This window comes from Caretta caretta, chromosome 2 (genome assembly GCF_965140235.1).
Source record: "Caretta caretta isolate rCarCar2 chromosome 2, rCarCar1.hap1, whole genome shotgun sequence".
Classification (NCBI taxonomy): Eukaryota; Metazoa; Chordata; order Testudines; family Cheloniidae; genus Caretta; species Caretta caretta.
Window position 1 is genome coordinate 214255560 of NC_134207.1, and position 12303 is coordinate 214267862.

Sequence of the window (12303 nt, forward strand, 5' to 3'; positions counted from 1 at the left end):
AAATTGTGAAGTGCACACTTGCAGTAGCTTTTCACAACACCATTATTTTTAGTCTTCATATGTCTATTACCATAGCAAAGACTTCAGATCAGTTAAGAGATTTAAGTATAGAACATACATTTTAAAAGTTATTTGCATTCAAGCTATCATGAAGGTGCCTCTCTTTGTATTACAGTTATTGTGGAGGTATTGGAATAGCGAACAGTGAAATATCTAGACCAATGAAATAGATATAAGAACGCTGGTTTTATGGGGTGAATAGGGATGTTTCTTTGCACAAGTGACTAGTGGGGGGACAGGACCTTAACCTACACAGTCATATAGGAAATCTCTAATCTGCACGTGGAAATTTCAGTTACATATTTAAATTGGCAACCACCAGATTTATATGTATAATTATTTTGTTCATGAAAATCTGGTGGTTACCGATCATTGCATGCCATTAGATTGAGCCCACAATATTGATTTGTTTCACATGCAAATCTTGCACATGTAAAGGTCCAGATCAACACAGGTTGCAGTTTTGCATTTTCTTTGAGTGATGGGCAAATTGAGAATACCAAGTCCGGGTATCTGGATAGTCTGACCAGAACCACACTGGATCAGAGAAAATTGAGGAGGAGAAAAAATGGGCTTGCTGCCTATCCTTAACTGACTGTGGTTTTGTGAATAGTGAACTTTAAAAATACAAAAAAAGGAGTAGAGGAAGTCTCAGAATAGCCTGTTGCTCAGTTTTCACCTAAGGAACAAGAAATCTGAATGCGTTTAGTGGCAGACAATAAGTCTATGAAACAAAGGCACTGAGAACAAATGAACTAAGATACAAAAAGCCATTTATACAAAAAAATGTGGTGGTGTCAAGTCACCTACACAAGCTAGTATTAAGCTACAAACACAGATCCACCAATTCTATAAACAGACACAGGAGTGTTCACATGCCACAGGACCTAAAAAGACTGCTGATAAAAAGGGAGTCCATAAGTATTTAATTTCACTTTTCCTGTATGGCTCCTTACTGAATGTTTTTAACTCTGACTCACTGTACACTAACTTAGGTGGAGTCCCAAGGAGAGCATCCAATGCCTCAGGGCTCCATTAAAGAACTTGATTCTTCTAAACAAAAGGAAAGCCTAACCTTGAAGTAAAACCTGTTTTGCTCTAACAGTACAGCATTCCCAAAGACCCTTTGACAGTAGCCTAGAGATTGTGCTTTGTTGAGCCATCTTCGTTCTCCTCGCCTTCGGATTCTGATTCTATGAGGTAAAAAGAAAAAAAAAATAAAACTTTTCAGCTCTTTTTGAACAGGATTTACAGTGACAGTTATATCATTATTCCTGTAAATAGCAATAATAAAAGATATGAATAAAGATTTGCCTCATGTTTCCTAGGAAGAGATGGCAGACATGGAAAGTGGCTCAGCAAGAAACAAACTGCAGACAAAAACAAACAGGAATCCTTGTGGCACCTTAGAGACTAACAAATTTATTTGGGCATAAGCTTCTGTGGGCTAAAACCCAAGCTTATGCCCAAATAAATTTGTTAGTCTCTAAGGTGCCACAAGGACTCCTCTTTGTTTTTGCTGCTACAGACTAACACGGCTACCACTCTGAATACTGCAGACAGAACACTTTATTCTACTCTCAGTTATACTCCATCTATTTCAGTTGTACAGGTCTAGATTTAGAACAGAATTGGGTCACTATGGATAATCTAGACCTAACTTTCCCACAAAATAAAGTGAGTTCAAGTATACACTGGTTAAATTTAATAAAAAACAATAACTATCCATGTATAACTCTAATCTATATGTCCAGGTGGGATTGCTGCTGTCCAGAATACAAGTTACATACTGCAGCTGATGTGCTCTGTCAAATAAATCAGTTTCTGAAAACTATCACGATGCAGTCTGTTCACAAAACTATAGATGGCAGTACAATTAGACTGAGATGCATGTCAAATATTTGCTATCAAAAATCTAAATAAACCACCACACACTCCCAAACTGCCAACTAAAATCAAGTGAAAAAGTTTACATTATGCTGAATCTCTGACTTATTGTTCGCCTCTGAGGAAAGTATGTTGCAAATGCAATTTAATTTCAAACCAAACTTCTCAGGCCAAATTTAATAGTGCAAAGTCATGCATTTAGGGACTAACAACAAGAATTTTTGCTATAAGCTGGGGATGTATCAGTTGGAAGTGAGAGGAGGAAAAAGACCTGGGTGTATTGGTTGATCACAGGATGACTATGAGCCACCAGTGTGATGCGGCTGTGAAAAAGGCCAATGCAGTATTAGGATGCATCAGGCAAGGTATTTCCAATAGAGACAGGGAAGTGTTAGTCCCTTGTACAAGGCACAGGTCAGACCTCATCTGGACTATTGTGTACGATTCTGGTCTTCCATGTTTAAGGTTAATTCAAACTAGAACAGGTGCAGAGAAGGGCTACTAGGATGATGCAAGGAATGGAAAACCTGTCTTATGAAAGGAGACTCAAGGAGCTTGGCCTGTTTAGCCTAACCAAAAGAAGGTTGAGGGGAGATATGATTGCTCTCTATAAATATATCAGAGGGATAAATACCGGAAAGGGAGAGGAATTATTTAAGTTAAGCACCAATGTGGACTCAAGAACAAATGGGTATAAACTGGCCATCCACAAGTTTAGTCTGGAAATTAGACAAAAGTTTCTAACCAGCAGAGGAGTGAAGTTCTGGAACAGCCTTCCAAGGGGAGCAGTGCAGGCAAAAAACCTAATTGGCTTCGAGATTGAGCTTGATACATTTATGGAGGGCATTGAATGATGAGACTCCTTACAATGGCATGTAGCCGACCTGTGACCGCTAGCAGCAGAAATCTCCAATGGACGGTGAAAGGACCATAGATGGGGATGAGTTACTACAGAGAATTCTTCCCCAGGTGTCTGTCAGCTGGGTCTTGCCCATGTGCTCTGGGTCTAACTGATCACCATATTTGGGGTTGGGAAGAAATTTTCCTGTGGGTCAGATTGGCAGAGACCCTGGAGGGTTTTTGCCTTCCTTTGCAACATGAGGTCTGGGTCACTTGCACATTTAAAGTAGCGTACATGGTGGATTCTCTGTAACTTGAAGTCTTTAAATCACAATTTGAGGACCTCAGTAACTCAGCCAGAGGTTAGGGGGTCTATTACAGTAGTGGGTGGGAGGAGCCCACCCCAGCCCTGGTGCCGGTGGAGCTGCCTCTCCCTCCCTCCCTCTACGGCCCCGGTGCTGAGAAGCTGTTATTTCCTGCCCCAGCTCGGGGCTGAGGAGTTGGCTCTCCCAGCTACAGCAGGTGAAGCTGGTTCTCTCCCCTTCCCCCAGCAGCCCCAGTGCAGGTGGAGCTGGCTCTCCCTTCCTCCCTAATCTTGGGGACAGAGCAGTTTGCTCTCCCTGCCCCAGCAAAGTTCTGTGCCCCCCACTGATTGGGGGGCTTGTGCATGCCCCTGCACTGGAGTAGTGGGAGGAGAATAAATAAAGTGTAAGACTACTGCCGGACATGCAAACATTTTAATTGGTCAAAGTTTAATATTCCAAGGTGTGTGTTAAAAGGACAATCTTTCAGTTATGCTGCCACCTATGTGGTGGAATTGCTGTTCATAATCCCTCCATAAAATTCTGAATATTAATAATGTTTGATAACCTGATACCACTGTGTTTAGCAGCCACAAATAATCAGCAGCCCCAAGAAATTGAAGGAAACAGTGTGTCAAATTATCAGTTTGAACTGAGCAGAAGAGAGGGGGCAAGTCAACAGTGATAATTATACACCTGCCACTCAAAACAACTAACATGGGGCAGTCTTTAAAGGGACAGTTCACCTGTTCTTATACCAGAAGGGAAGTGTTTACCATTTGAGGGCACCAGAAAAAAGGAAATGTGGGCCCAAACACCCATTCATTTCCCTTCCCATTATTCCTTTTTTAACAGCAACTACAGTCCTTATGCCTTTATGATTGCTCTTCTCGTTCAGGAATTCAGTGCTATTCAGTGAAATTCACCCGGCAGGACACATGGAATTCTAAGAGCTCAGGACTTCACATGGACACTATTAATGACATGAAAAACAGTCAGTGGTGCCTGCCTTCTAAAGACTAAGATTGTAAAGAATTTAGAGCAGGTTCTGTCTTTTACCATCCATCTGCATAGTACCTAGCACAGTGGGGCCAGGGTCCTGACTGAACCTGTAGGCACTACTATAATACAACTAACATCTTCAAAATGGAATGGCCAAGAGGCTACTAAATACTGTTAACTTAAATGGAATTGTACCTTCTTCAGCATTTTGCAGCCACTCAACAAATTTCTTCATCTGGTCAAGAAATACACTTTTGCCTTTCGCAAGATGTGCTTCTTTATTCCACTTCAGGATGGCTTCTTCGCTCAGGACATCAGCTGAAATTCAGAGCAGTGGTTGCAAAGATAAGCATATTTTTATAAGACAGAAGACAACTGAAAAACTGCTAGGTTTTGAGGCAGTAAGAAGTGAATCACTTTGATCATAGTGAGGTGAGCTTTGAATCGGCATTGTACTTAACACTAGGCTGTAACTGCAGAATGTCACATAAGAGATCGCAGCTGTGTCACATACCATAAAGTCAGTCATTAACTAAATATGTTAGTCTTAAAATAAACTATTCAATGTCATGCTTCTGTAAAGAGTAATTACTCCTCTATTCAATTGGCTTTAAATAAGAGATATAAAAACACACCAATTGCAAAGGAAGTCAATAAAATCTACCTGTATATCTTAGGACTCACCTCAGTAAGAAATACTGTAGTTTCTTTTGCTGCTGACTCATAGAGCTATGCAAGAGTAAAAACTGCTAGAATTGTGGCGAAAAAATTAACAAAAATTCCATCCTAATGTGAAGTCTCTTATCTTTCCCAGCTGACTAAACAGTAGTCATCAGGGGAATCATTTAAAGGGACCATGCTCCCAAAACTCTTCTTTTAAGTGTCGAGAACAAAATAATTGAGGACAAGAGAAACATCAGGCTTAATAAACTCAGCCAGGATGCCCACTGATCCTAGCTGATGTGAAACAATAAGCTTCTAGCCCAAGTGACAGAGTTTCTGCCATCCAACCAAGTCTTGCAGCTGAATAAGTGACTGTCGTGGAGCCAATATCTGTGATGCAGTTTAGCCTTCAGGGCCATTGGATGACATAGGAGGCCAGAATAAAAACAGCACCTTTGGTTGTCGCCACCATTTTCCTTTTCACGTACTGATCAAACTAACATCCTCCTCCCCATAATCAGCACATTTTTGAAAGTGATTTACATCAGTTTCTTCAGTGCTGCCCAGTATACCAGGAATATGGGATTCCCCTTGCTACCCTGCTGAATACCAGGACACAGCCATATTCTACTGTGGCACAAAGATTATAGGCAGATGCCAGCAGTGAAGGACAGAAGAAAATTAACTGGATCAATTATAATGAAATAAATGAACAAACATCTTTAAAACATCTGTGTAAACAGAAACAGGACTGAGACCACAGACTCACTTCACATAAGCCATGGAACAGCAAATAGATAGTAGTGACCTGGAACTATTTGAACTGGTAACCTAGAACTAATTACAAATACCCTAAGCCAACCAGGTTTCAGTAGCTAAGCCAACCAGTCACTCATGGGTAGAAACTGAATACACTTGGGTCTCCCTGGAGATTTCAGATCTGCTGAAAACAAGTGAAATGTGTTTAGAAGTCCCTCTGGTCTCACAAGGACCGTTTACTATCAAAAGCCATCATCCAATTTGACATTATCAGCAAACAAACAAGCTGAAGGTAGATGAAGAGCAGGAGTGTCACACCTTTTGAAAACAGTGTGGTGGCACAGTTGTGTGCGCATGCGCAAGACTACAGAATTCCTGTTTAAGACTACGTCTGCTTGTACCTACAACCATCATTCTCTGCCCTTGTAAAAATTCAGTTCCAATATTTAGCTAAAAATGTAGCTGAACAACAAAAAATCCACTATTCTTGGAACCTGTACTCAAAAGTACTAGAAATGGTAGAGTTATGAGAAAAAATTAGATACAGGAACTAAATAAAGTTTATAAGGAAGATGTGACATTTGGCATTAAACAAATGTCAACCCAATATTCTTTACCGTAGCTCCAGCATTTTGCTGGCATTAGGTCTATAACACACATTTGGACTCCGATTTAGAGGATATAAGCTACAAGCTTCAAAAGTATTGACTTGGAACTTTTAATAGAGATTACAAATATAATTTCTTCATGAAAAAACACTGTACTCCAATACACTGTATAGCGCGTGCATGAAATTGTAAGAAATGCAGCAACCGATGACACAGATTGTCAACCTGTGCATCATAACCCCTGGGAGAAAAGGATGTTGTGACTAGCCTCCATTTTTTTCTGGCTAAGTGGGGGTGGGGAAGGGATCGAAACTTTTATAACATGGGGTCATAGGTATGGAAAATATTGCAAATGCACATCACTGAACTATTGGCCCCTATTCAGTATACCATATAAGTAAGTGCCTAAAGTTAGGCACATGCTTTCCTGAATTGGGGCTCTGAGGATCGTGGACTTGCAATAATAGTAGAGCCCATTCTAGTGGTCAAGCATTACAAAAATTAGATAGGTCTAAATCCAGGATAGTAAAAAGTCTCATTACCTGCCTGAAAGATGAGAATGGCTCCAAGATGGTGGGGGAGAGATTTGCCTGCATATGATTCTCTGGCACTAAAATGAAGTGAATGTTCCTGCACTGACAGAAAATGCACCCAGAGAAGGAATAAAAATACCTTCAGTTACAGAAATGACAATCACGTCTTTCCTTTCATTTCTGAGAAACATCATTGGTAATTCATTCATGCCTCCAGTGTTTGTAAGGGATAATATTCTCCTGTCAGTGCAGAGATGCTCAATTAAGCAATCAGCCAGGACAGGGTGTAGTTAATGATAACCCTCTGAAGAAATGGGAACACTGGGGGTGATTTATTTTAGCTACAGTATTTCTGATTAAAGATTATGGCAATTATTTTTTACATGCTGTAATAGTTTCAGTTGAATTTTATGGTTGGCATGGTTCTGTGTTGTTACATCCTCTGCCCCAGGTGATGTCAGCCCTGGAGATCCAGAGCTGGTTTCCCTGCCAGTGCAGCTAACTACTACTCCAGCCACCCACCACCAGAACCCCAGGTTAAAATCAATCATGAGAGGGAGAGGTCCCAAGGCACACTTCATTAAGGTGTCTTCACTGCAGACTTAACTTGAACTATAACTCAAGTATTGCCCCTAGCTCAAGTCCTGTCCATACACAAAAACCCTTAACTTGAGTGAGGTGGTGCTTTTAACTTGAGTTAAGGGGCCCATAAGGTGGTACAGGCTACAGTTTCTGTTTAGCGCAACTTATCGCACTGTAGCTCATGTGTTGTTTCGCAGTGTGGCTGCTCTCACTCGAGGTAGGCTAACTTGAAAGGAGTTAAGTTAACTGTAGCAAAGACAGAACCTTAGATGGGGCTTTTTGATTATCATTATTATTATGCAAGTAATGTTACCCACAGTTTAACTGTGGCAAAATGCTTGCATTTCTGTTGTGTGTATTTTCTGCTGTGAAAGGTTCATAAGCCACCTTCCACTTGCTAGGGAAGATAATTGGAGTAACTGAGTAGAAATAAGGAAATTTACCTCATAGAAAATTGTGCGTAAATTAAGCTTGAAGATCTCCTTAAGTGGAGGATTAATAGATTGCATGTTCAGAGAGGTGGTTCAAATTGGTCTATTATAAAGACCCCAAAATGAAGACAAGCAAAATAAAATCATTAGCATCTTTAAGGCCTCAGTCAGGTGCAGCAAGTGAGTGTATATCTCCCATGAGAACTCCTAATTATTTCAGTCTCTTTAGGGGGTTCTGCAAGGCCAGAAACGTCTTCAGGAACTTAATAAAACGTAGCTTTAGTGGCCTTTACAGAACAGAAAAAAGGTTTTATTCCATGTTAGGAACATTTGTTCTTCAAGGATGAAATCCTGGCTTCACTGAAGTCAACAGAAGTTTGGACGGAGACCACAGCGTGGCCAAGATTTCACCCCGGGTCTCTAAGTTAGAGATAAATTTAGTAGAGCTACAGGAGATTCTGTGCTTAATGAACATGATATAATATGCAATCCAATATTACTTACATTCAGTCTTTTCCCCACTATAGTTCAGCCAGAAATGAAGATGTTTTATTCAAGGAAAGTGTGGGCCCCTTACTGAATGAGGGAGGCAACCTCGTGACAGAGGATGTGGAAAAAGCTAATGTACTCAATGCTTTTTTTGCCTCTGTCTTCACGAACGAGATCAGCTCCCAGACTACTGCACTGGGCAGCACAGCATGGGGAGGAGGTGACCAGCCCTCTGTGGAGAAAGAAGTGGTTTGGGACTATTTAGAAAAGCTGGATGACCACAAGTCCATAGGGCCACAGGCACTGCATCCGAGAGGCTAAAGGAGTTGGTGGATGTGATTGCAGAGCCATTGGCCATTATCTTTTAAAACTGGTGGCGATCAGGTGAGGTACCGGATGACTGGAAAAAGTGCCCTTCTTTAAAAAAGGGAAGGAGGAGGATCCAGGGAACTACAAGCCAGTCAGCCTCACCTCAGTCCCTGGAAAAATCATGGAGCAGGTCCTCAAGGAATCAATTCTAAAGCACTTAGAGGACAGTAAAGTGATTAGGAACAGTCAGCATGGATTCACCAAGGGCAAGTCATGCCTGACTAATCTAAGTGCCTTCTATAACGAGATAACTGGCTCTGTGGATGAGGGGGAAGCAGTGGATGTGTTATTCCTTGACTTTAGCAAAGCTTTTGACACCGTCCCCCACAGTATTGTTGCCAGCAAGTTAAAGGAGTATGGGCTGGATGAATGGACTATAAGGTGGATAGAAAGCTGGCTAGATCGTCGGGCTCAACGGGTAGTGATCAATGGCTCCATGTCTAGTTGGCAGCCGGTATCAAGCGGAGTGCCCCAAGGGTCGGTCCTGGGGCCAATTTTGTTCAATATCTTCATTAATGATCTGGAGGATGGCGTGGACTGCACCCTCAACAAGTTTGCAGATGACACTGAACTGGGAGGAGAGGTAGATACGCTGGAGGGTTGGGATAGGATACAGAGGACCTAGACAAATAGAGGATTGGGCCAAAAGAAATCTGAGGAGGTTCAACAAGGACAAATGCAGAGTCCTGCACTTAGGACAGAAGAATCCTATGCACTGCTACAGACTAGGGACCGAATAGCTAGACAGCAGTTCTGGAGAAAAGGACTTAGGGGTTACAGTGGACGAGAAGCTGGATATGAGTCAACAGTGTGCCCTTGTTGCCAAGAAGGCTAATGGCATTTTGGGCTGTATAAGTAGGGGCATTGCCAGCAGATGGAGGGACGTGATCGTTCCCCTCTGTTCAACATTGGTGAGGCCTCATCTGGAGTACTGTGTCCAGTTTTGGGCCCCACACTACAAGAAGGATGTGGAAAAACTGGAAAGCATCCAGCGGAGGGCAACAAAAATGATTAGGGGACTGGAACACATGACTTACGAGGAGAGGCTAAGGGAAACTGGAATTGTTTAGTCTGCTGAAAGGAAGAATGAGGGGGAATTTGATAGCTGCTTTCAACTACCTGAAAGGGGGTTCCAAAGTGGATGGCTCTAGACTGTTCTCAGTGGTAGCAGATGACAGAACAAGGAGTAATGGTCTCAAGTTGCAGTGGGGGAGGTTTAGATTGGATATTAGGAAAAAACTTTTTCACTAGGAGGGTGGTGAAGCACTGGAATGCGTTACCTAGGGAGGTGATGGAATCTCCTTCCTTTGAGGTTTTTAAGGTCAGGCTTGACAAAGCCCTGGCTGGGATGATTTAGTTGGGGATTGGTCCTGCTTTGAGCAGGGGGTTGGACTAGATGACCTCCTGAGGTCCCTTCCAACCCTGATATTCTATGATTTAGAATGGACTGAAAGCTTACATCATCCTACGTATGATGGCTGGCCAGTAGAGATCTGGGGGAAGAGTGAGGCTTATTAATTTTTTGTTAGACCTGTGTTGCTGTTGGGGTTGTACTGTCAGTGAGCAATTGCCAGCCTCTGTTTATCGTTAATTGTACTTTTAAGAGTGTAAAGGGTGCTCTTTTACATATTTCTTATAAATATAAATAAAATATATACACAGAACAGAACATTTTTGGTCTTTTGCACTGATAAGAGGCTTGATCCTTCTCATGTTGAAGTCATTAGCAAACTCCCAACATATTCAATGGGATTTGAATCCGGTCTTAAAGGCTCTACATGGCCGAGAATTTATTATAATTAGAGCTCTAATACAGAACTTCTTAAAGGTCTTGTTTTATTATTGGTTCCTGGCTTTAAGACTTCCAAATGCTTTTACTGCTAAACTGACAGTGGATCAGCAATGTGGAGGTCCTTATAAATAATTACCAAATTTGACTACCAGTTTCTAATTATATCAACTAAAAGAGATTATATATACAAACTTTCTTCAACAGTAATGAAAGATTAGAACCAGGACCCTCCAGCTGAGGCCAAAATGAACACCATACACATCAGGGGTTGTTCAAAACTTGCTAAAGGCTCACCTGCAGACTCCTCTGATCCTGATGTTGCTCAGATCAACACAGTCCAGCCAGATGAACAAAGTTACACTGAGGTGCAGTGGGAGCAGGAGAGTCGGGGAAGGGAAAACCTATCGCCGGCATAGCTCAGGGATATCCTAGTCACATCCCTTTCCGTGCTGTGCCAGCAGCAGGGAGGCATAATAACGTAGGGGCCCCTAGATCATCTCTAAATCACTAGAGGATCTCCTTTACATGAGGATGATCCTCTCTGGGCTGGTTAAATTGGCTTTAAAGGTCAGATTGGCACAAAGCTGCCACACTGCATGAAGAAATCTGGACCTATATCTGTACATTACAAAAGGGACAGATTTTAGAGTAAGAACATAGAGTCTCAGGTTTTCCAGTTTACATTCAGACAGACTCTCTATATTTTGCTGATACATTAAGAGAAAATTCCAGGTTATCCTCTTAGAAAGCAATTCAGGTTTATGGGGCTATTTTAGCCAGAAGCGTGGGGAAATATAATAAAATTAGGATTATAATTTAGATGTTAGGAATGCCCCTGCAGGTAGTCCAAGGAAGACATTATCAAAATCACAAACAATTAGGTGCCTAACTTTCATTGTCCAACTACCATTTGCACCTTTGAAAAACTCCCTTGTAATGAATAATGTTCCACAGAGTGAGAATCCAGGGTGTCACACTGTGCACTATCCAAGAGAGTTCTGAGGGATAGTTACTGGCATTTCTTAATCCCAACCATAGCTATTCCATATGCTGTGTTGATTCACCATACAAAGAAGATGATCAGGTACTCTGAAATCTCTCCAATTCATGGCCCATCCATTTTACGACTTGGAGATCCCAATTAAACCACAGTGGCCTTTGGGCCAAAGACAATCAGTCCTTCAGTGAGGGGAAAGAGGAGCTGCTGTCCTCTCCACATCACCACAGCTCTTGGTAACCTGGTGGACTTCTTAGCTAGTAGGTGATTGCACACGTGAAACTACAGAGATGCGTAGACCTCACAAATCTCCAAGACTCTGATGAAATAACCTGTTTGTAGCAATGGTAGGGGTGGATGCAAGTTCCACCCCTGAAATGGAGATGGTGACAGTCTATCCATGCAACAGACATGGCCCAATATCTAAAATATCCATGCCAGACTCAAATATTAAGTAGGGGTACATGGCTAGCCTTAGAGAAGCTATTCCTGACTCTCTGGGTAAAACCCAGGGAATATATCGCTTGGAGGAAGCCATGGACTGGCCCATGAAAGCAGATGTTGACATGCATATAGAAATGCTAGAGGACAATAATCCATGAGGCCTTCAACACCATACAGTCTCTGTTAAATTCAGCCTGGCATCTATTTCCAAGCAAGTATGAATATAAAAACCCTTCTTTATCATCATTATTGGTGGACCTTATTACAGATCTGACAGGCATGTCAGCACTCTGATCACTGTAGCCTCAATTAGTTCCCCCCATAATCAGTGGCTGATTAAATAATTAGCTAATCAGAAGGAGAAGCTGGGGAGGTAAGGGACTAATTAGCCCTCAGCTGACCTACCTGATAAAAAGCCAGGAAGGAAGGGTTACAAGAGAGAGAAAGACAGGGCTAGCTGAACCTGGAATGAAGGAGCTCCCTAGAGAGAGGGAGACCACCTTTCCTCCTAGCACCCTGGCAAAGAAGAGCTGAAAAAAGTAGAG

General features: G+C 41.9%; 1 protein-coding gene across 10 annotated transcripts in view; it reads right to left on the reverse strand.

The window, feature by feature from the left end:
• Nucleotides 1-816: 816 nt before the first annotated feature.
• Nucleotides 817-12303, reverse strand: part of BZW2 (basic leucine zipper and W2 domains 2) — a 76438-nt gene continuing 64951 nt past the window's right edge. For all 10 annotated transcript variants that reach the window (XR_012667226.1, XM_048838299.2, XM_048838302.2 and 7 more), the window contains 2 exons: nt 4287-4409; nt 817-1253 (listed from right to left, as the gene is read on the reverse strand). Coding sequence is in view for 9 of the 10 variants with exons in the window: in XM_048838299.2 (XP_048694256.2) it covers nt 1198-1253; nt 4287-4409 (179 nt within the window). In the remaining variant the exon portion in view is untranslated. The remainder of the gene's footprint in view (nt 1254-4286; nt 4410-12303) is intronic.